We start from the raw sequence: 23,699 nt of genomic DNA, 5'->3' as shown, positions 1-23,699 counted from the left end.
TTGTTGTGAGTTCGTTTTCATTTGTTTCCAGGAAGTTTTTGATTTCTTCCCTAATCTCGTTCTTGACCCATTCATTGTTTAATAGCATGCTATTCAGTCTCCATGATTTTGAGTGTTTTGGGTTTTTACCCTTGGGGTTGGTTTCTAGTTTCAGACCCTTGTGGTCAGAGAAGATGCTTGATATGATTTCAATTTTCTTGAATTTGTTGAGGGTTGCTTTGTGTCCTATCATGTGGTCTATCTTTGAAAAAGATCCATGGACACTTGAAAAGAATGTGTATTTTGCTTCTTTGGGATGAAAAGCTCTGTATATATCAGTTAAGTCCATTTCCTCTAGGGTATTGTTAAGTGACACAATATCTTTGTTAATCTTTTGTTTGGAAGACCTGTCCATTTTTGATAGTGGGGTGTTAAAATCCCCTACTATAATTGTGTTGCTGTCAATATCTTTCTTGAAATCCTCCAAGATTTTCTTTATGTATTTGGGTGCTCCTATGTTGGGTGCATATATATTTATAATGTTTATGTCTTCTTGGTGGATTCTTCCTTTGAGTATTATGAAGTGACCTTCTGGGTCTCTCTTTATGGCCCTTCTTTGGAAGTCTATTTTGTCTGATATGAGTATTGCTACCCCTGCTTTTTTTTCCTGTCCGTTTGCTTGGAAAATTTGTTTCCAGCCCTTCACTTTCAGTCTGTGTAAGTCTTTTGTCCTGAGATGGGTTTCTTGTAGGCAGCATATGTGTGGGTCATGTTTTCTTATCCATTCAGCTGTTCTATGTCTTTTGATTGGAGCATTTAATCCATTTACATTTAAGGTTATTATCGATAGGTAGTTATTCATTGCCATTATTTCCTACCTGTGTTCCTCTGTCTTTCTCTTTTCCTTCCTTTCCTTAAAGCAGTCCCTTTAGCATCTCTTGCAGAGCTGGTTTGGTGGAGCTGTATTCTTTTAGACTTCTTTTGTCTGGGAAGCTCTTTATTTGGTCTTCTATCTTGATTGAGAGCCTTGCTGGGTAAAGTAGTCTTGGTTGGAGGCCTCTGGTTCTCATTACTTGGAATATTTTTTGCCATTCTCTTCTGGCTTGGAGCGTTTCCATTGAGAAGTCAGTTGCTAACCTTATTGGGGCTCCCTTGTATGTTACTTCCTTTTTCTCCCTTGCTGCCTTTAAGATCCTCTCTTTGTCTTGGAAATTTGCCATTTTAATTATGATGTGTCTTGCAGTGGGTCTCTTTGGGTTCCTCTTGTTTGGGACTCTCTGTGATTCCTGGATTTGGGTGACTTTTTCTCTCCTCAGATTAGGGAAATTTTCCATCATTACTTTTTCAAACAGGTTTTCTATCCCTTGCTCTTCTTCTTCTCCTTCTGGTATTCCTATTATACGGATATTGTTACGTTTCATGTTGTCCTGCATTTCCCTTATTGCCTCTTCATTCTTTCTGAGCCTCTTTTCCTTTTCTTGCTCCTTCTGGGTGTTTTTTTCTACTTTATCCTCCAGCTCGCTGATCCGATCCTCTGCTTCATCAAGTCTGCTTTTAATTCCTTCTACTGTGTTCTTCAATTCAGAAATTGTATTCTTCATTTCCTCTTGGCTCTTGTTGATATTTTCTATTTCCTTTTTCATGTTGATATAGTTTGCAGTGAGTTCATTGTAGTTTCCTTGTAGTTTCTGGTAGTTCTCTTTGAGCTCAGAGAGCTCAGTGAGCTTCCTGATGACCATTGCTTTGAACTCAGTATCTGATAGTTGACTTGCCTCTTTTTCGGTTAGCATTCTTTCTGAGACTTCCTCCTTTCCTTTCATTTGGGAATTGTTTCTTTGTCTTCCCATTGTTTGTGAGGCTCTTCTTGTTGGCCTCTGCTTCTTAAATTGCTTTGTTCTGAATCCCTGGGTTTATGATATGAACTTCTATGGTAGAATGCCAATGGGATTCGGTGGTGCTGTCTCCTTACTCTCCTGTGCTCACTGGTCTTGAGCTGACGTTTATGTGTTTAACACGGTCTAACTCTAGTCTTTTCAGCACTCCAGGTTTTGTTGTCGCACCTGTGGGAAAAATAGAAAGGGGGGGAGAAAGAAAAGGAAAAAACAAACAAACAAACAAACAAACAAAAAAAACCAAAGATGGGAAGGAGGGAAAAAGGAAATAGGAAAGGAGGAAAGGGAGGAAGGAGGGAAGAAGGATTAAAGAAAGATCGGAGGCAAGATAAGAAGGAATTTTAACAAAAATTAAAACATAGAAATAGATAAAAGAAGGCAGGAAGAAGACATAAAAATGGTAAAGGATGGGAGGAAGAAGGAATGAAAGAAAAAAAAAGAGAGAGAGAGGAAGAAGGAGTTCAGGTGGAAAGGAAAAGGGAAAAAAAAAAAAAAAAAAAAAAAAAGGGGAAAAAAAAAAAAAAAAAATCTTCTGTTGGCTTTAAACCGTTCAGGTTATTTCTGCTGTTGTCCTGTCTGTGCAACGGGAGGGGGTGGTTGGAAGGATTGGTTTTACTTTTCTTCCTTCCTGGGTCACACTCTTCACTGTTTTGTAGGTGTGGTCCCTGGCAGGCAATCAGGCCGTTGATCAGCCAATCCAGCAGCTTTGTTCTTGGGACTCTCGAGTGGCCGCTCCAGCCGCTTTGGCTCCGGACGCGTGCGCGCGCAGCAGGGGAATCCAGCCGCTTCGGGTTTGTGACGTTATTTGGGCTCTGAGCGCGCAGCCGGCCGACCAATCGAGCCGCCCAGGCTAGGGAGGCTGGCGCGCTGCAAGCTGCTGGTTCAGCCGCCTTGGTGTTACGACTCTCGCCAGCCCCTTTGTGCTTGGGAAGTGCGCATCCAGCCGGCCCTACGCTTGGTGAGCGCGCAGCCCGCCGCCGAGCCAGAGGCTCTACGCTTGGGAGCCCGATCCAGCCGCCCGGGGCTTGAGACTCTCGGGTGGGCGGGGCCGCCCTGGGACCGAATCACGCGGTCCTCGGTTCCGAGGTTTTGGGTCTGTGGGTGGAGCAGCTAGTCTCTGCTCCAAAAGATCTCGGAGGTTTCAGGTGTGGGCGCCCCTCCGGGGTTTCACGTATGGGCCCCGTTCGCTAATCTGCGCGCGCGCTACCGCGCGCAACCGGACCTCAGGTGAGCGCCGGTGCTGCTTATCCCGCGTTCCCCGTTCGCAGTCCAGGGGCGGAGGGGGGAGAGGCGCCAGGGGCCTCGGCCACCACCGAGAGTTCTCTAACTAGCCCCTGAGTGTCTCTATTTTCTTTTTCTTTTTGAGAAATTCCTCCTTTTCAAGCCCCCCTGGTCTAATCAAGCACCTGGCTGCTCACAGCACAGCCTGGCTCTCTCCCAGGACTCCTGCAGCAGCCCCTGCGCCAGGGCTGGCGCCTCTGCAGCCCTTGTACCGCGCGGTCCCGGGTCCCGGGGACCTTATTGTCCTTGAGCACTCTTCTTACCGTCAGATCTTTCAATGTCCTCTATCTTTGGTCTCTAATCTTCGTATATGCTGGAGTACTGTTGGCTGTTCGCTCTGCTCCTCAGATCAGCTAGGTATTTCCCTGGCGCTGAGTGGAAGTGGTTTCCGCTCCCACCTATGTTGCCGCCATCTTCCAAATCCCGCCACAATGTTTCTTAATGGTAACCTCTGTGTGATCAAAGTGTAGCCAGTACACACTGGTAGAATTTAAGTCGGCAAGCATTTATTGGCTATTTAATATGCGCTCAGCACTATTAAGCATTCAAAAGAAGTACCCAGTGCTGTGTATGTGTATTATAAACAGGTGGACAGCAGTGAGAGAAAGTATGTGATTAAGGACCAAAGCTAAGGCTATAATCAATGGGATGTGCATTACAAGGAAGAACTTTCTGGAAGCTCTGCAGGATGAGAAGGATTTTTGGAGAGGCAGAGGGAAGATAGGGACAAATGGCCTTAGGGTTCTGCTGTGAGAACCTCCCTGGAAGTTTCTAAGTGGCCTTCCTCCCTTCCCCATTGTGTGCTCTGCAATGTCCTTCTCAGAGCAGAGATCACCACGTCACGTCAGAGCTCAGACAGGCTTGTCAATGGGTCACAAGGCTGTCTGCCGTGTGTCATAAGTCATTGCTCTAGCATGGAACCAGCAGCTTGCTCTCCCCTGGGGATGAGAACTGGACCAGGCTGTCATGCAAGGAAGGGTTACTTGACAGGACTGCAAGTCTTATTCAGAAGGAAAGCAAACAATAGTCTGCAAAGATGCTGAGGAGCATCTGGGCGACTAGAGCTTCATTGCCGGTAGTGACATTTTCCCATGTGTTCTTCTGATAGCTCTGTGCAAATCCTTCCTGGCAGGGCTCCTCCCCAGAAGCAAAGATCAGGAGAAGCTGCCATGCTCAGCTAGCAACTCAACAAGCCTGCCCTTAGGAAACTGTCTGCTGTCCCCTGCCCCCCATCGAATTTCAGATGCCTGTCTGTGCCGAGAGTGAGGAGAGCTGGAACTGTTCATAGACTGTTCCTTGGATGTCTAGAGTGAAAGGGCAAACAGCACCCTGGCTAAACAACTTCTCCAAGGCTGGGAATCTTCACAAGAGCAGGGGCAGTGCCCCTCTTACTCATCGTTTTATCCCAGCACCTAGCACAGTGCCTGGCACATGTATCTGTTTGGATGGATGGACAAACGGAGGTCTCACGTGTGCTCTGCTTATTTTCTTCTTGTCCTTTGTCCACTCAAGATGAGGAGCCACCCCCTTACCCACCAATACACACACACACACCCTGCATACTCTCTGATAGCTGAGTAAGTACCTGGAGATACTCCTTGTTGGAATCCAAGTTGGGTGTCCAGCCATTGTCATCACCATGGAGCCGGCTTTGCTGAGGTCTCCACCTCCCGTCGGAGTAGGTAGAAGAAGCACTGATCTGTTCATCAGCAATCCTGCCAGACTCCATTCCCAGAGGGACATTGCACTGAAAGTCTGGGACATGGAGATGGTCAAGGACAGAGTTAGGTATCTCAACCTCATACCCCCGGGACTCTCAAAACACTCCTCCCTTCTCGGGGCAAGTCCTTGCAGGCAGTCTCTCATCTTAAAGACCTAATTATATGCTCGCATTTTAAAAACAACTACACCAAGACACAGAACTTGACAGCCCCTCTGGGTCTGCAAGGAACTAAATTGGACCTAAAAGAAATCGGGCTTTGGATAAATAAGAACCATCATACAAATTAAAAATGCAATCTAAAGCACAAGAACTGTTAGTGCTGCAGGCTACAGATGCTCACAGATGCCAGATGTACCATTATTGAAATGCAGGTATATGTGCGATAGACTTGTGGCAATTTGGGTGGGCTGATACATCGTGGGAAGCCTGCTTTATTAATAAACACCCAGAAGGCACTTTTGCTTCTTTCTTTCTTTCACTCCAGTGTCTAATGAGTGCTAGCACAGAAGACAGACATTACAAAGCAATAAATACCTGTCTTTGGGAGACCTCTCTCTAAACACATGCATGTCACTCTACATTCCCCCGAACCACCTATCTGGGCAAATGGACCCAGAAGTCACTTACTCTGACCTTGTGTCATCAGTTTAATTGCTGTGCTTCCCACGGATACTGTGGACACTGGTCAACATTTGTGTGTGTGTGTGTGTGTGTGTGTGTCTGATAAGGACCAGCAATCTTTTCAGGCATCAAACCTATTCTTTAGCTTTGTGACCACGCTGGCCATTTGGAGGACATGGTGCAAATTGCAATACTATTTTCTTGTCATTCAGTATGCATGAGCTCTTTGGGGAAATGAGCAAACAAGCAAAAAATAAATAAAACCCAGAATACAACCCATCAACTTTCCAGCAGGCCAGGCTGCCATGTGTATAGGTAAGTGTGTGGTATGCCATCTGCAACCATGGCAGGGTTTCCCCAGCTCTAATCATCCTGAAAGTGTTCCCTTTAGTCCTTAAAGCGATCATTTGGGTTTCTTCCACTGAAGCACATGTCCAAGAGGAGCTGATATGAAGATGTAGCTCAGGGCAAGAGACTAGAGGTCAAGTCCCATGACTGCTGGGGTCAGAGCTACACTTCCAATACTTTGCCTGGCAAAGAGTGCATGGCACATCGTAGAAGCTTAAAAAGCTGTGCTTATTGGAAGTGTGAAGTGAAAGCCCAACCAGTGGACCAGTCCAGTGAGAGAACCTCTACTTGGCGAGAGATGTTTCACGTCAAAGTACATATAAAGAGGGTTAAAATTGCTGCTTTGTGACCATGGCCACGGAGGGTTGAAGACGGAGAAAAAATGGCTCCAGACTCAAAAAATGTTAGCACGGGGGGAGACTTTATAGATACCCTAACTAACCTCCCTTCTGTTCATAGATGAGAAAACTGAGGCTTGAGATGGCCCCTTAACTTTCCCTGGGAATAACTAATTCTTAGTACACGTGTTTTTTTTTTTTTTTCTTTAAAGAAAGGAGCACCCAGATCAATATTTATTCTGTTTTCATTAATCTTTGCCTAACAAAAGGCTACAGCTCCCATTCTCTGAACTCAGATGCCATTGCAAGTTCTGCAGAATTCCCACCAGGCCCCTTGTCCTGGCGAGGTCAGCACACCCTTGCGGTTCTGCTGGAAGGACAGACAGAGGTTCCCAACGGCCAACTCACTCTCTAGAGGCTCTTGGGGGACCAGGTAGTAACGTGCAGAGAAGCCGTCCTTGGCCACCGCCATGTCTGTGTGAAAGGTCAGGGAGAGGATCTCTGTCGATGAACGGAGTTCGGAGGGTGTTTTGGTCCCACAGTACTTGCCAATCAGGGGACCAACTGGACATGCAAGACAAAGAGAAGTCAATAGTAAAGGGAATGTCAAACTCCATTTTCAATATGTTCTCCTTTCCCACAATGGCAAGTCACTCCATAAAGCATACGTACGTATGCCTTGGCACAAAAGAACAACTAAAGACATGTTTTAAGAACAATGTGTCATATTTTTCTTGCACATTAAAAAGTACTTTCGCTGACCTGGTTTCATTCTGTTCTCACAGACCTGGGAGATGGGCTGGAAAGGTATTATTATAATGCCTGCTCTAGAGAAGAATAAATTGAGGTTTGGAGAGGTCACATGACTTTTCATTGTTCATGCAGCAAGGAAATAACAAAGCTGGGACTCAAACCCAAGTTTTATGACTAAATCTTCATTCAGGAAATGAAATTGCTTAGCTGTTGAGTCTCCACTACAGGACAAAATCCTTAGAATGGCTACCAAAGCGAAAGGTTGGCTTGTTCACTGACACTGATTATACTCAAGACTTATGCTGGTCTCTTCCTAAGCAGTACAGGTTCTTGGTTCCTCTTGGCCTTGGGTGATGTACCTCCTTGGCATCTATGACTATACCACTAATAGTGAAATTATAGTACTATAATGACAATGACAGCAGCTTATCTACACAGGTAAGACAGATAGCTTAGTAAGCTGCCCAAGGTTGCAGAGGTGCCGATAAGCAGAGCCAGGATTTAAACCTCATCATTCTGGCTCTAGAGTCCTATTTGGGCATAGAGGGTGGCCACTGACTCATTTGATATGGGAATCCTGACAACTTGGAGCAGAGAAAAACATTACCTCTAGTTTTTCTCATCCTCATCCAAGTATCTACTCAGTCTCTTCCTAGCCTTCTTCAAACAAATATCTCCAAGAAAGCAAACTGCCTTTCTGCAATTTCACTGAAATCATCCTTGGTGAAGGATAAGAAAAGAAAGTCATCGTGGGTCATATACAAACCCTAAGGAGCTTTGAAGTCTTGGTTCCCTTTTTGAATTTTTACTAAAGCCATTAACAGGCACAATAGGAGAGTCTACAGAAGCGCCTTGTGACAGTGACATCACTCACCGTGCGGAATGCCGTCCCAGATGTCCAGCCAATCGTATTTGCAGTCTCCCTCTCCCACCTGCAAGGGGTCATACTCCAGGTCAAAGGTCAGAAATTGCAGGACTATCTCCATCTTGGGTTTGGCCAGGATGGTAAAGGTGCAGTCCAAGTTGTGTGGGTACTTCTCGGGGAACCCGGGGGATTCAATGGTCCCATTGAGGCTTGTGAAGTTTTTTGAACACTCTTCAGAACCTATATGGGAAAGAGAACCCTAGCATTAAGAAAGTAGAAGAAGATGCCTTTCTTAGCTGCCTCTGTTGCATGAGTTATTTAAATGTTTGGGCCCAAATCCCCCTACTCACGAGGCCTTTGTTTCCACTGGAGTGGCCCTTGAAGCAACATACTCTTCACAGTCACGTTTCAAGCCCTTAAGCCAGACCCTCTTTAGCAGAGAAATTAAGGAGGCGAGATGGCTTGCTCTACATAGTAAGAGCAGAGATTGAAGAATGGGGGGGGGGTAGAAAGAAGTGTGTGTGTGTGTGTGTGTGTGTGTGAGAGAGAGAGAGAGAGAGAGGTTGATTCCCTTGAAAAGAGGAACAGAGTCTTCTTTCTCCATTACTCAGCTGCTTGCTCCAGAAATGTAAGTTATTTCAATCCTTAAGGAAGGCTTGCTGATTGCCAGCAGGGCAAACAATGTTACCCCTTATTTATTGCTGACCTCAACACAGCCCCTATTGTACCAGAGCCAACTGAGTGCCCCCTTCTCCCTCCAAGATCCAAGGTGCCTCAGGGGAGGGGCAAAGGGGAGCTCGGGTCTCATTCATGTCAAGACTATATTAAAACGAGCTGCTCTGTAGTGGCCAGACAATTAACAATCAACGTTTTTAGCCGGTGGATCACAGCGGGGTGTTGGGGATGTTAAAGGCCGCTCCAGCCACAAGTTTGGAAAAATGCGGCAGTGTATTGACGTTTGGAAGGCTTCTGGTTCCTTTCTGGTGGGGATGGCCTTGTTTCTCTCCTAGGAGCTGGTGTCTGCTTTCTTGGGACTTAGGAGACGTCCTTATAAAATGCAGCACACATTCTGCATCCTGGTGCGGGCTGGGAGGGCAGCAGGGGCTGTAACAGGATTCCAGCACCGTATCTCCTAATGCCTCTAGGTGGAGTCACCTTAAAAGAGCTGGAGGGTACTTTAACCAGGACACCATTTGCCAGGAGGGGCCCCAGGCTGTCCCAGGACAACTGGCCCAAACTCTGGCCTGACAGAATAGATTTCATGACATTCTGATTTTAAAATTAAAAAAGGTAGAAGGATTTATGAAGAGGATAAATAGGCACTCTAAGCATGAAGAAAAAACAGAGAAATACTCAATAAACCAGGTGTTTACTGGCAGGAAGTGTCCTCTGGGGATCCCACTGAAATATAACTATGCGATGTCAATATGCCGATCTTAGCCCGCAGTGATGTCTTTATCCACGCTCCTGCAGAGGCCCCTCCGCGAGTCTCTTTATTGATGATAGCTTTCTGGAAAGCAGCAAATGTCTGACTTGGAAAAGGTGCCATGCAAATGAGCGGGGGAGGGGATTGCAACTTTTTTTTAGCATCAGGCAGGAAATTCCAATATTCCTACCTACCCATCCATCACTTCTACCCTTCTCCCCAGCTCTGTGCTTTGGCAAGGTGGGGGCTGGACACTTGAGGCTAGAGCTAACCTTTCCAGGGCTTGTTGGAGGTTCTCTATGTGCCACATCTTGGCAGGTCTGCATTCCATCATTCAGGGCAGGGCAGCCCGATGGGCAGCCAGGGCCTCCCCCAGTTTGTAAACCATAGAGTCCCCAGCTTTGTTTGCCATCAAGCCCTCAGTTCCCGAGGGCCTCCTCAGTGGCCGGAAATGAGGCAGTTTGGCAAAACCACGCCAGCTGGCAGCTCCTGGGGGGCCGAAAGGAGCTTTGAAAGGTTAGTGTTTATGACTGCCGTGCAGCCTTCTTCGTGTGGGCCACTTAGCCAGAGGAAATTAACTCCCTATTCACAACTTGCTTCCAGAAAAGGCACCCTGACATTCCCTCCTAGAGTCTGCCCTACTGTCTTCCCCTTCCTAGGAAAGGGGACTCCCCAAGCCCCCCGGGAGTGGGGAATTGATGGTGGAATCTTTTCTTTGGTCCCTCCCATCCATGGGGGACAGGGGCTCCACAATGGATACCTAGTAAGCCCAAGAGAGGTCTGGAGAATATGAGTTTCTAAAGAACCCAGTTTCCAGGGTTCTGAGGCCCTGCATGTGATTGGACATAATTTTTCAATCTGAGATCTTTAAGGCAAAAAAAATTGTGTATGTATCTCTGACATACATGGCTATACATGGGTATATCCCCTGGCTTATTTTGAATGAGGTAGACAAACAATTTGATCCTTTTTATGCAAAAAAAAAATCAAACATCCATTATAATTGTGAATTTGTCTGTAATCGCACCACCTCCCTGTTTAAACTGCAGTCAGGGTGTCAGAAAGCAGGCAGCGGACCATCACATACAGAGAGGAGATCTCAGAAAAGGGTGAGTATCCTTGAGACAAAATTTGAGTCTTGCAGATATCTACCTAATCCCAGGTCCTTTCTGTAATGTGTGAAACTGAATAAAGGTTAAAAAAAAATAGCTCAGTCAACAAATACTCAAGTTCACTCAGTGCTGAGACTGCCCATGGAAGCTGGGGGATTTCGGCTATAGTGAATGATTTCGTACCAAAGGACCCTGGTGTGAAAAATGTCTACTCCATGTTTTTCACTATAAACTTTACACCAACCCTGCAAGGGAAAGAAGAATCTGTATGTATAGAGCTATTTAAAGCATGGTGGGTTTATCTGAAGCTGAGCTTGGCCCGATCACAGATGTGAATACAGTTCTTTAATTCTGGCAGTCGGGAGTGGGTCCCTCCAGGTTTTCTCTGTCTGTGAATGACCCCGGAAATTTCAGTTCCCAAAGTGTCACGGAGCACCAGGAAAGAAACTTGCTCTTGAACTTTGGTCCGAGGAGCATCAGAAAACCAACAAACTAAACAACCCTACGTTTTCCAGTGACTCAGTCTCCAACGTTACATTTTAAGTTACTTTAAAATTCCTTTCTCCGTTCTGCTCATGATTTGGTGATTTGAGAGCCTTTAAGTTTGTGAGTTGTTTTGATTTACCCTTTTATATGGGGGCAGTCTGGTAACATATAGACTCGTTTATAAACCACTTCATTCAGGGCAGACATGAACTTCCCGCTCCAGAGACATGTCCCCTGTCTGTACGCAAGTTGTGGGTTTATGTCTGTCAGTAATTTGGAGCAAAGTCTTGCCAAAGCAATGTGCTGTCGAAGGCTTCCAGAGCCCTCTGTGTGGTTATTTGCGTATCTGTGTTTACGGTTCCCCCTTCTTTCTCTATGAATCTGACCGGCAAACATAGCTGTGTTTATTTGGATTTCGTTAGGCTGTTTGTGCATTTCTTTCATGTTCTGCAGATGATGCAAATGGTGTATTTTCTCTCAAGGCTCCAACAGTGGGGGCAGGACGTGGCACCTGGAAGAATGTTGAATTTTGCATCCCTGCACGTGTATGCTCTTTGGAATGGCAGGTTAGCGTGGCCCTGAGGAAACCACTGGGCTCTCGCCTTCTTTCTCACACCCCCTAGAGGTGGCTGCTGTTGGCGGGAGATGCCTCCCACTGCAGTAACCTCCTTCTTCTTCCTGTACAGACAATGCCAGTCCTTCAGGCAGGCCGCCCCATTTCTCCACACCCAGACCACCTCTCCTGGCTGGCACTGTTTTTTCTAGTAGGTCCGCAGATTGCTGCCTCATTCGAAATCCTACTTCACTCTGTCCTCAAAACAGCAATGCTGAGTTATAATACCTTCTTGGGTGTTTCATCTTTTAATACCATCCCTTCTATCTGTCATTTGCATGGTGGATAGAATTAACGTTCACTTTTCCTGTGGCTTTCTGGAGCATGTGGCAGCCGCCTTGTGACATACACCAGAGGTGAGGTTGAGTGGCCCTGCCCATCGTGTCTGACTTCCCGCGGCCAGCTCCCTGGAAGGCCTTGCTCGGAGCTGTTTTCCTTCCCTGGTCAGTGCAGTAGAGCTGAGTGACAGCTTTAGCACTGGGGACTTTGCTCTCTAATAGACGTCCCAGATTCTCCACTTGCCACGCCGCCCGATGGGGCCCTCGTTTTCCTAACTATAGCATGTCAGTCACACCTTTACTTAGCGCTTACTCATTGTGCCTCACACTATAGTTTTTCTTTCAATCTGCATATCTATTCACATGTAATCATCCAACAACATCTAGTGTGCATCTGTTCTGTGCTCAGGGGTTACACACCTGTCTGGCTCACGAGAAGAAGGCAAACACTCTTTCATTCCTTTCCTCCTCTCTCTCCCCGCTGCTCCCCAGCAGAAAATGGTACAATGAGAGTTTCATCTGTGATCTGATTCTCAAACAGGACTCCAGGGAATGTTGATCCAGCTCTTCAGGAGCCTCCCACCAGTCCCTGGCCACTGGACACAGATTGTCAGTCCCTGCGACCTCATGGAGCCAGGAGCAGGATGACTCACAGCAGATGGACCTTGTTGGGAGAGTCCAGCTCCCACTCTGGCTGGATACAGTTCCCCCGGCCCCGCCCCTTCATCGGACTCTACGCTCTTGTTCTCAGGCAGACAAATCCGACAAATATTTAGACAGAGTGGATATAAAAAGTGCTTTCAGCAGCTACCACTTCCTTTCAAGAACCGTTTAACGAAAAAGAAAATATATATGAATAGCTCCCCTCACACTGAACTCAATAGGCGCCGGACTTGGGCCTCTGGATGACAAGGCCTTCCCTTTCACCAGGCTCCAACCACAAGTTGCCAAACTCAGGCTGGAGAGGAGAACACACTCGATAGATGGGGTGGGAGCCTCTGGGGTAGAAGAGCGGGCTGAGGGAGAAGGGGGAGTTGGAGAATGAGTTTCACTTGGCCTCAAGAAAATGAGCTCACCTACCGGAGGGAAGGGCACACTGCATAGAATGCTTAAGTGTAGGAGCTGAGCCAGCGTTTTGTGGATGAAAGTTGGCTCTACCCAGTTATGGAAATAAGCACTAGCCCATGTTCTCAGGGCCTAAGATAATCGAAGGGCAAGCTAAGGGAAAGCAAGCAGTCAACTTGACGTGAAGTGTTCTCTGCCTCTTTTTCTCCTATCTTTTTAATTGCTTTTCAGAGGGTCAGCTTCATTGGCATTTAGCAAGTGGGCCATTGACATTCAAGGGTAGAAGTGGTAAAATGGATCAGCAAGGCGGAATTTCTAGGAGTCATATCAAGCTACTGCATGACCCCAGTGGGAGGGGGCAGGTCATGGTGAAATCTTTAGACTCCTAACACTAAAAAGATTATGTCCTCCTGCTCCATGTAATTCTAAATAAAGGCCACATTAAACCATAAAGTAATTAGCAGGAAGTTCAACCAAGTTTTGCTTTTTCCCATGAAGATTATTGTGATTTTTTAAAAACACAAAAATCAGATGCTCTTCAAAAGTGGTTTTCTATTTAGTCGGTGCCCCTACTCTATCAGTGCCACAAACAGTGCTTGTCAGCCCATCAGGCAGCACCCAGCACTAACCCTGCAGCTCACCCCCTCAAGTTGGATGATAATTTCAACTGTATTTTCATCTTGGGCTGTCTCCAGTTTCGCCTTGAACTGCTCCTCCCTCCATCAACTTGTCTGTGAGCACAAAACATTACACAGCTCCCATATACTGTGCCTCATGGCCAGACACAGATGGCAGTATTCCATCTTCTCATAGATGCCCCGCTCCTGGCTTTCCACCCACGACCACACTGACCTGTCTTGAAGATCTCGTAGCGCAGGGAGAAGCCTGCACCCTGCCGGGCGTAGTCGGAGGTGAACTTGATATAGAGAACGGAGCCTGAGGAGATGATGGTAGGTGGAGCGATGTTCCCACAGTGCTTTCCCAGGAGGTCTGCGGATTCACTGTCTCCATCTCGAATCTCAATGAAGTCATACCTGGGTGAAGATGGCATCAAGGGGCACGTGAGAAAAGCTCATTTTAAGTAGAGATGAAAAGGACCCTTTGTCTTATTCTGGCTCCCGGGCTCACCCTCCATTTCTAGACACACAGGTGTTTCAGATTGCTACACCAAGGCCACTATGTTTGCTTGCAGACTGTCCAACACAGATATAGGAAATTTCATTGGTTTACTAAAGCCACAGAAAGAACCGGTGGCTAGGTTTTTAAGGCCTTGTCTCTTGCCTACATAAGAGCAATAATATCATACTATCAACTATCTCAAAAAAAAAAAACCCCGCAAACAATTTCTTTGTTCCTTCCGTAGCACCATTTTTATTTCCATTATGATCTCTCTGAATGTTGGTCTTTTCTTCTTAGCTTTGTATCACTGCAAGTTGCTTTTACCCATTTGAGCATCCATTTCTTCATCTATAAGTCGAGGATAAAAATAGCCACTTCAGAGGGTTGGGCTAGAGATGGAGTGAGAAAAACACAGGTAAGGTGCTAGGCACCAGGCCAGGCACGCTGGCGATATGTCAGAGATATTTTTATTTTCCTGCTCCCTCCCCCATGTTCCAGTTTTCTCCTGGGTCATCCCCTCTTCTATCCTGTTTTTAATTATTAATGGCAAAGACTCCTCACACATGGGCCACCTCCCTCCCCAAGATGACTGCGAAGTTCACATCAGCCATGTCTCATTAACAACACATTTTAAAAAGGAATCAGCATTGTATTAGACAAGGCAATAGAAACCTTTCTCCCAACGCAGGGGGTGAGTCCCCAGAGACCAGCATCTCTGAGCACATCACTCTGAGGCCCAGCAAGAGGCGGAGCTGCCGCCCTCCTATACCACCAAGGCCTGAGCTCATTTCAAACAGAATCAAACTGGCCCTGGGTGGGGAAGGACACCTCAAAGACACCTGTACCTAGGCTCGTGGGACGGCGCCATTTCATCTGTACAGACACACATGTTCAGCCTCCATATGTGCTCTGCCAGTGTGCACGGCACCCTGTCTGCACTCCTTCTCTGGGCTCCCAACTGCTCAGGTGGGAAATGTCCTCACTAGCTCTCTTCCAGTTGCTGGTCGCTATACCGTTATTTATGGAAAACTGTCCATCTCCCTACTGTTTATTTATTTTGTATCAACCTGTTAAAACAAAATGGAAGAAATCTCTTTCTTTTGGTTAAAAAGAGGGTCTGGAAAGGCTTCCCATCCTGGCATGTGCCTGCCACACCCACAGGGTCTGAGGGGGCTGGCTGCCTGCAGAAGTGGCTTGTTTGGGCCGGAGTAGCCGGAGGCCTCACTCCAGCCCCTGGGAGCCCTATTTCAGTTTGCTCAGCTACTTCCAAATAAGCAGGCCTGTGAAGGAAGTACAAGGTGTGGACCAGGGTTAGTTCATTCATTGATCCCAGAGACCTGGAATCCTGCAGTGAAAAGAATCACAGAAGTTGGCGAGAGTCTGGGGCAGACGACGGCAGGGCTTCCCCCAAAAGCTCTGGAGAGATGGCGGCAGATTGAGAGAGGCAGTAGGGGGTGGAGAAATCTGTGTGGGTCTGAGATTTCAGTGGGGGAGATGGTGCTGACTTCGAACAACATGCTTCCTCACTTCCAAAATAAAAGTGAAAAGACACTTAGTTTGTTCTCAAAGGAAATTCCCCAAACCTTCTGGAAAATCCCTTCTTACTATTTCTATACTGAGGCAGGACTGCTGCCCAGTCACTCCCAGCTGAGTAATGGTGATGTCCCTCCAGCGCAGCGTGCACTGCGGTGGAGAAGCCACGTGGATGCCTTATGCAGATATTACCTGGTTCACCTGGATTAGCAAAGGCAGGGCCCAGAAAGCAAGAGGCCCCGCCCCACCCCCCACCTCCCGTTCCCATCCCAGAAGTGACACAGCCCAGTTTGGACCCCAGCTCAGCCTTATTAACTAGGGGCCCTTGGGCAAATCGCCTAACCTTTCAGGGCCTCAGAAATGGGGAAAATAAAAGTAAAAGAGGGATATCTGAACTTTTCTCCTAGGGTTGTTGTGAGATGTAAAGACCAACATAGTCTATATATAGTGTCAGTGCACAGCCTGGTAGTTAGGGTGCGCTTAACAGGTGTTAACTGTGACCTGTTCTCCTCACACCCACGATAGAGGCGAAGAGGCTGAGCCCGGAGCAGCGGCGGCTTTCCCCGAGAGACAGAGCGAGCGAGGAGAGCTGCCGTGCAAGCAGGAACGCACATCTGTTCAAACATTTTGGAGGGCATCTTGGCAAAAAGGTGAAAAAAAGTTAATATGTACATACCCTTTACTCCAGCAGTCCCACTGCCAGGAATTTCCCCTAGGAAAATAATCAGACAACTGTGCAACCTCTAAGAAGCATATAAAAAGTGAAAAGATGCTTTGTTTATAAACAGCATCGAGTCTGAATGCCCGACGACGGAAGACAGGTAAATTAGTTTCCATATATGGATAAAATGGAATACTCTGCTGCTATAATAAATCGTGCTGTAGGCATATATTCTTTGTTTTTATGGAAAAAATGTTCATGATATATTAAGTTGAAAAAAGTAGATATTTTTAAAACTACTAATAAAATTAGTTTTATTTTTATAAAACTAATATATATACAAAAACACTGTTTGTGTATATATATTTCCTCACATACATATACAGAATAAAGTCTAGAAGAGTGCATACTAAAATTTTAACAGTGGGGAGATATATGCGTGGCGGCATAATTGATAATTTTTACTTTCTTCTTTGTTCTCTTCTATTATCTGTATTGTTTACAATAAGCCTACATTTCTCTAATAAGCTACAAGTGTATAAAGTCAAACCGCTTTCATTAAGAGTGTTTTTCAAAGTCGAAGAACTGGGAAAAATAACCCAGCTTTCAAGGCTTGGCAGGTGAAAGCGTGAGTATCAGCGTCACCACCACCACTGCCATCCATCTCTCAGACTGGCCGTGAGGACCCAGAGAGACCCTGGAGGCACCTGGGGTAGTGCCAGCTGCAGGGCCTAGCCCAATGGGCACTTAAAAGCAAAGACCACAAGATAGCTCCAGTCTTGGTGGTGCCAACTTCTCTAGGAAGGACAGAGAGGCCCTGACATCTCACTGGCTCTTTCACCGGAGGTGGGAGGGTGTCACCTGGACTGCCTGATGATCCCTGGAGCACCTGAGGGGATTAGCAGCATCGGCCCGGGGGCAGGGCCGCCCAACAGACGCCGCAGCTAGGGGCTGGCCTCAATGTCCTCAAAGGACACCCGGCCCCACACCCTTCTGTGTGCTGCTGGCGCTACAAATACTTCCCTGCATGTCCACATATACACAGGGTGAAGAACACTTTTGAAAAATATTTTCATATAAATCAGTTGTTACTATAAATTTTCTCTCTGAGCTTGTTATTTAAAGGACCCCTCCGGTGAATCCTTTTGTAAAGCAAATAATCAGCCCTTACTTGCACTTCTTAGAAAAGCTGGTTTTTCCTATCAGGTTTGCTTTCAGGGGAAAACTACCTAGAGTTTTCGTTTGGTGGTAAAATCCCCCCTCCCGCCAGGGCTTGTCCGGCCCTGCCTTGTGGACAAGCCCATTACCCACAAGGGCTCTGGCTGGGCTTTTTGTAGACCAGGCACACTCCAAACGACGTGCTGACTTCACGCAGAATGTCTCATTTACCTCCTGTGTGGCTGACTCATTGGGGGAAATTTTTATTAGGGATTTGCCACAGCTGGAGTAAATCTCAGAAATTTCAGTGTTGTTGTGTTCATCTGGGAAAGCTCGCAGAAGCTTGGGAAGTTTGTGGCCTTGGAGTAAATATGGCTCTGCTTCTAGCACCTGAGATGCAGCGTTTGCTTGGTAAAGCAAGCTGGGGCACAAACTCAGGGCTCACCCCCTACCCCAACAGTCCAGTAGGGTAACCGGAAGAGCTGTACCTTTTAGAATACCATCATTCATCTTCTGGAAAGGCACACAGACCAGCTAACGGACACAGGAATTATCGTGTTCACATTTCGTTATTCACAGTCCCCTTCAAGTGAAAACATGCCTTTCAAAGCTTTAATGCTACCTTTTAGCATTTTATTTATTTACTTTCTTAGGCTGAAGTAGCCAGCCCTCTCTACTGCTTGTTCCTTTTTTTTTGTCTCTAAAATGGCTCCCCAGGTACCTTCTTTACTTTTCTCCTCACAGATTCTGACACCTACAGTTTGAGCATTTGTCCAGAGAACGCTTTCTGTTCTTTTCTTTCTGGACTTCAAAGTCTTAGTTTCTCTCCTGAAACCCACATCTGGGGCGTGGGGATCTTGACAGTGGAATTAATTTTCGGAATCCACGGGAGAGATATGGAAAAGCAACAGTCTCATCGCCTCCTCTCATCACTAGGCAAACGTGAAAAGAGGCTTTCCGCTCTCCATGAATGTGTCCACACCCGACACCTCGCAGCGGGAAAGGCTGGCTGACCAAGCCTGTGCAGGAAGACTCACCGCGCTGAGGTCCTTCTCATAGGATGCTGTCGCCCCTTCCAGAGTCTACCTGTGTGAGGGCATTTCCGTATCACAGGTGAGCACTTGGGGGCTCTGAGGAACAGCACTGTGCCCATCCTCTGGGGTATCGGTCTACACATCAGAACACCTGGACCCACCCACGTCCTGAAGCCATAACATTTAACAACCAGGTGATGTCTCCTGTCATGTTATTTGTATCCTGAAACATTTAAGACATCACATTTGATTCTGTGACATGCTTTTTTCAGCCTCTAGGCCTTTGCACTTGCTCTTCCTCTGCCTACAATACTGTCAGCTTTTTCTATTGGCTGAGACCTTCTCCTTCTTCCAAGTGCAAACGTTACCTCCGCAGAGAAATCTGCCCTGACCCCCCTTTTTCAGATGGCATGCCCTTATTCTCCACAACGCCCCCCTCTTATTGCCTTTATCCTGTTAGCATCACCTGTGAAGGCCTTGTCAATACACTTATTCCTTTGTTTAGAATCGGTGTCCTGCACTGGATAGTTGGCACCAGGAGGGCAAGGGCCTTGCCTTTTCACGGCTGGGTTTGTGATACTTGTTTGGCACAGCACACACAGGAGGACTCACTCACTCACTCTTGAGTGAACAAATGAACCAAGGACTCGAGGCTGGCGTCACCCGTGAACTCTGTGATGACACTTTCCAAGGAATTTAGTAAGTTTGGTCCATTTTACACTGTTTGCCTCTGTGTTCCCACATGCTCACTGAGCTATTCTGGTTGTATCTGGAAACCCAAATGTTGCCTTGTGCCTCAAAAACACGCAATAGAACATTTTGAGTGGAAGAAACGTCTCAAATCATGCTGACAGCATTTTCACTATTAGCGGCAAACAAATCAGCTCTAATTAAAATGCTGTCATAGCGATCTGAGATTTTTCTCACTTGTTCAAAGTTCCATATTTCATGAGTAGATTATCCAGGCCAGAGAATTTATCACCTCCTGGAGTGCCTTTCTTCCAGGAAGCTCAAAGACATCCACAGACACTGTCTTATTAATCCTTACATTAAAACCTGCGGGGGCAATAGGAGGACAAGACCCGTCATCTGCATCTTCCCAAAGAAGCAGCTGCCCCAGGCAGGTCTGCACAATGCTGAAGTCTCTGGTCGCTTCAGGCCCAAAGTCAGGCCTCCTGATTCTCAGGGTCCGTAGGGACATCCAGCCTTTAGGGAGAAATCAGCTTGCTATCAGGTAGGGGTTATTTAAGAAGCAAATTTCATTTCCTTGAATATTCTCCCTTTCACTGCCACCACCCATTTGATAAGAAGCTGGCGTTTCGATGGGATGAGCTCCCATTTACTGAGCACTTACTATGCATTAGGCCCTCAGTTTAGATACTGCTTCATTCAATCCTCATTTAGTGCACACCATGCCCTGTGCCAATTACCATCCATTTGCAGGTGCTGATACTGAGGCTCAGAGAGGTTAAGTGGCCTGACCAGGGTCACATGATGAGAAATGGTCAGAGGCAGGCTTTGAACCCAGGCAGTCTCACTCCAGGGCACATAGACTTCGCCTCTGTCCCTTCGCCTCGTTGTTGAAGGAATATCTGAGAGCAGAGGGAATGCCAGATTGCTGAAGCACAAGAATAGTAGACGGTACCAGAGGTGAAGAAACTGCTTGGTCTTTTTATTTAGCTATTTTGTTTAAACAAAGTCCTCTGGGCTTTGTTTAAACAAATCACCAATAGAAGCAGTGAGCAGATATGGAATTCATGGTTTCAAGTCTCGCCCCGTAGAAATCTAGCATGTAAGCATTCAGATGGGATAGCATATTAATTGTTGTAAGTGAAGTATTTTTCTATGCACATATATACCCATATGGAAACATATGGCCTATTGAGTGAGAAAATAGTACCCTGTGTATTTATAAGCACTGAAAGCATGATGTAGAGCACACCATCGTGAGCCCATGGATTTCAGTGGGGGCCACAGGTGAGTTCCAGTGGGTTGGGGACCCCTATAATCACGTGCAGAAAGGTTGTGTGTTTGTGTGTAGAAAGGGGGCCTGTAACAAGACAAATCTTAAATTACTCTTACACAGAGACATATTTATGTGTAAGGGTGTGTGTACTCTGGGAGGCGTGCTACACGGGCTTTGCAGACAGACCCATCTCCTCGCTGGCTCCCACCGATGGCGTGACTGTGGGCAATGCGTGGTCTTCCGAGTCTCAGTTTCTCCGTTTATAAAACGGAAGTGATAACAGTCCCCACCTTGTGGGACTGGTGGAAGGATTGCAAAGAGACCTACAGGCCCAGCCTAATGCTGGATGCCTAGAACGTGCCTGGGAAACACTGGCTATTTTTATTATTACCTGTGTTCTGCGAAGCAGGATGGTAGACTTGGGAGAGAGGACAGTCACTTCCACATGATGCTTTGGAAACCAAACACGCGACGATGCAATGAAAAACCATAGTTAGAGAATCTCATCAATGCCCCACAACCTGGGTGCTGGCAGGGGGCGGGGGTGGTTTCCAAAAAGCCTCCTCCTGTACAAATCCATCAACAGTACTTCAATCACTTGAGTTTCTGAAATTTCATTTCAATTCGTTCTCGTGCTTCTGAGCCCAGGCTCTGGAACGAGCTCGCCAGGCTGGGTTCAGACCCTCCCGTGCCCCGACTGGCCAGGTCCTAAACAGCAAGGTACACAACTTTCCTCACTTTGGTGAGTTAATGCACAGGGGCAGCTCAGCACCGTGCCTGGGACATACTGGTACTCAATAAGTAGGTGTCAGTTGTGATTGCTCCTGCTGCTGCTATTATTGTTTTTTAGTTATCTAACTTATTACTATCATTTGTGCTCTTACTTCAAGGGCTCAAACAGTGCCAAGACTCTACATTTATTTGTGTATTTGCCGTGCTGCCAGTTGTTTGTTTTAATAGTGGCCACTTGCAGTTCCATTTTCTTCCTTCATTTCTTCCCACCCCAAGTCTCTGATATTTTGAGCTGATTCACAATCCCCTCCCAGCCAGGGTCACCGTAGCTCTGGAGAAGGGAGGAAATCTGACCACCCGTCAAAGGAAGGATACGAAGAGAATAATCCAAAACAAACTGCATGGATTATTCCCCAAAACCTTGAAGGCAAGACTCTGGAAATTACAAATACCATCTATTTATAATTGCTGGTCGTTTTTCCGCAGGAGGCCTGGGATGATGGAGAGGGCCCCACCGATCTCATTGTTCCTGACGGAGCAGGCTGCCAAGAACGTGAGGAAGGAGGCTGCTGCAGACGGGGTGTCTGATAAGTGTCACAGCAGATGAACTTTCAGAGAATTGAGGGCACACAACAAAGCCTCCACCACCTCTCCTCTGACCCTCTGGCTGAGCCCCCGTCCCCCAACAGCCCTGGCTCCCCAGCACTGCGCATTCCTGAGGCTGTATGGCCGCAGACCTGCTCAGCTCCTGGAGGCCAGCTTGGATGGGATGCGTTTGCTTACATAAGAAATGACTTCCTAGGCAAACGGTGCTTTGGGGTAGGCTGTGTTCAGGTGACAGCTGGGCCTTTCTCCTGTCTGCTGTACACGTCTATAGAAGCCTCGCCCTCTGCGGTTAGCACACTCATTTTCTGAGGATGCCAGAGCCCACGGTTTATGCCCATTCACCAGCAGGCTGGCGCTTGGACCTGAAGGTGAACGCCAGCAGGGCCAGAGACTCCCTACCTTGTTCTAGCTAGCCCGGGTCAATCAGACTTGCACGCCTCGGTTTGCCTCGCCTCATAAATGGGAACAGGGGTCATGACTCTATGCTTCTTGGGGCTGACCAGAAAGGGACAGAAAGTGACTGCTTCCCACTGAGGGAAATCAGAGCCCGTCACTCCGGGCCTGGGTGCTGAGAGCATCCCTGCACTTGGCCAGGTGAAGGGTTCCCTCTGGGACAGGTGTTCACTAACCCTGGCTCCCAGAGGGTCTAATTGTGACAGCAAATCTGGACCTGCCCGTCTGTCCGAAAAGTGAGTGCCTGCTGGGAGCGAGGTGTGCTGGGCACAGGGGAATCAGTCATGGCCTCAGAAAAGTCCTTTATGGTTTTCCAGGAATTCAGGTTCCCCATCATTTTTCTACCCCCTTTTTGCTGGCATCCAGGCTCCCTAACAAAACTTGGAAAATATGAAACCTGTCTGAAAAATGTGCCATGCGGAAATCTAAGCAGGGGACGACTGGGGAGTAGGTGGCAGGTGTGCTGGGCTGTCCTGGTATTTCATTCTCTCAGAGCTTCAGGTTACAGAGCTCTGAGCCTCTCCTGGCTCCAGGGGCCAAGATGTCATTGCTGTGCAGAAAGCCCCAAGCACCGAGTGTGGGAAGGTGTGGGATGGTGGGCCTGCACTACTGTCCGAGCAGGAAGGGGCTGCCGCCACGCCAGGATGGAGATTCTGAATATAGCACTCAGTGCCCAGTCAGCTGGAACTTCTTCCGCCTGTGAAACGGCAACTCGCTAAGTGTGATTTCTTCGGTGGCTGCGTTCTGCAGGCACCGTGTCTGTGCTTGGAGCAAGTGCAGTCCTGGCTGTGCTAAAGCGGTGTGTGTTAAAGCGCTCCCTCTGCGAAGGGAAGAACTGATAGGCATTCGTTATGGGTGGAAGCCACAGATGTTCTGGAATGTTGGGGGATCTTGGCTGGGGGCTCCATAAGACCAGAAGGAAATTATGTCTAGAAAGGACACCAGCTTCTACAAGAAAGGGAACCAGATTGCAGGAAGTCTCCTCGAAGGATGGGAACATTGTGAGTCAGATCCTGAAGGACATTTATCCCACAGCCCCATGTGCTGTTTGCTTTTTGCACAGAACTGCTGGCTGGCCGGCCGGCCGCTGGAGGGGAAGGGCCCTGGTAGGCAGTAGAGACCCCCCAGGAGCCCCAGAAGAGGAGTCAGTACCCCAGCACTTAACCCAGCAGCCTGCCATGGGCTTGGCCTTCACCCTGTATCTCCTTGGACCTCAGTTTCCCAGCAGATAAGACCAAAAAAATACTACTACTTTACCCTCCTACCACTCTCAAAGGGATGCCACACAGACAAATCACTTTGAACTTTTAGATGAAAGGTGCTCTATAAACCTGAGGTCTCATCAACTGTAATTGTTACGGTAATTATTTTAATGATAATAATGATGATAATGGGAGAAGGGGGTGGGCGGGCGGGACGAACCCTCCTGCCTTGAGACAAAGAAAAACTCTTCCATTAAAACCTGCATCAGGATTCCTTCAGCTCCCAGCACTCAACCATCTCTTTCGAACTGTCGATTCCTAGGCTGAAATATTATTTACTCTGTCCCCCCCCCAATAAAACAATGATTTGTTCCACCATTTCCCTCTTGCTCGCTCTCTGGTGTGTCTGGCTGCGTCCTGACAGCCCAGCCATGGACTGTTTCCATGTCTTGCTC

At 47.3% G+C, this 23,699-nt stretch overlaps 1 protein-coding gene across 4 annotated transcripts in view; it reads right to left on the bottom strand.

Annotated features, from left to right (window-relative positions):
* NRP2 (neuropilin 2) overlaps window positions 1-23,699 on the bottom strand; it is a 120,596-nt gene that overhangs the window by 72,020 nt on the left and 24,877 nt on the right. For all 4 annotated transcript variants that reach the window (XM_024563796.3, XM_024563797.3, XM_024563801.3 and 1 more), the window contains exons 3-6: window positions 13,633-13,814; window positions 7,810-8,040; window positions 6,591-6,746; window positions 4,738-4,907 (exon numbers count right to left, since the gene is read on the bottom strand). In XM_024563796.3, the coding sequence (XP_024419564.2) occupies window positions 4,738-4,907; window positions 6,591-6,746; window positions 7,810-8,040; window positions 13,633-13,814 (739 nt within the window). The remainder of the gene's footprint in view (window positions 1-4,737; window positions 4,908-6,590; window positions 6,747-7,809; window positions 8,041-13,632; window positions 13,815-23,699) is intronic.

The sequence above is a fragment of the Desmodus rotundus genome, chromosome 2 (assembly GCF_022682495.2).
Source record: "Desmodus rotundus isolate HL8 chromosome 2, HLdesRot8A.1, whole genome shotgun sequence".
NCBI lineage: Eukaryota > Metazoa > Chordata > Mammalia > Chiroptera > Phyllostomidae > Desmodus > Desmodus rotundus.
This window is presented reverse-complemented; position numbering and strand designations above follow the sequence as displayed.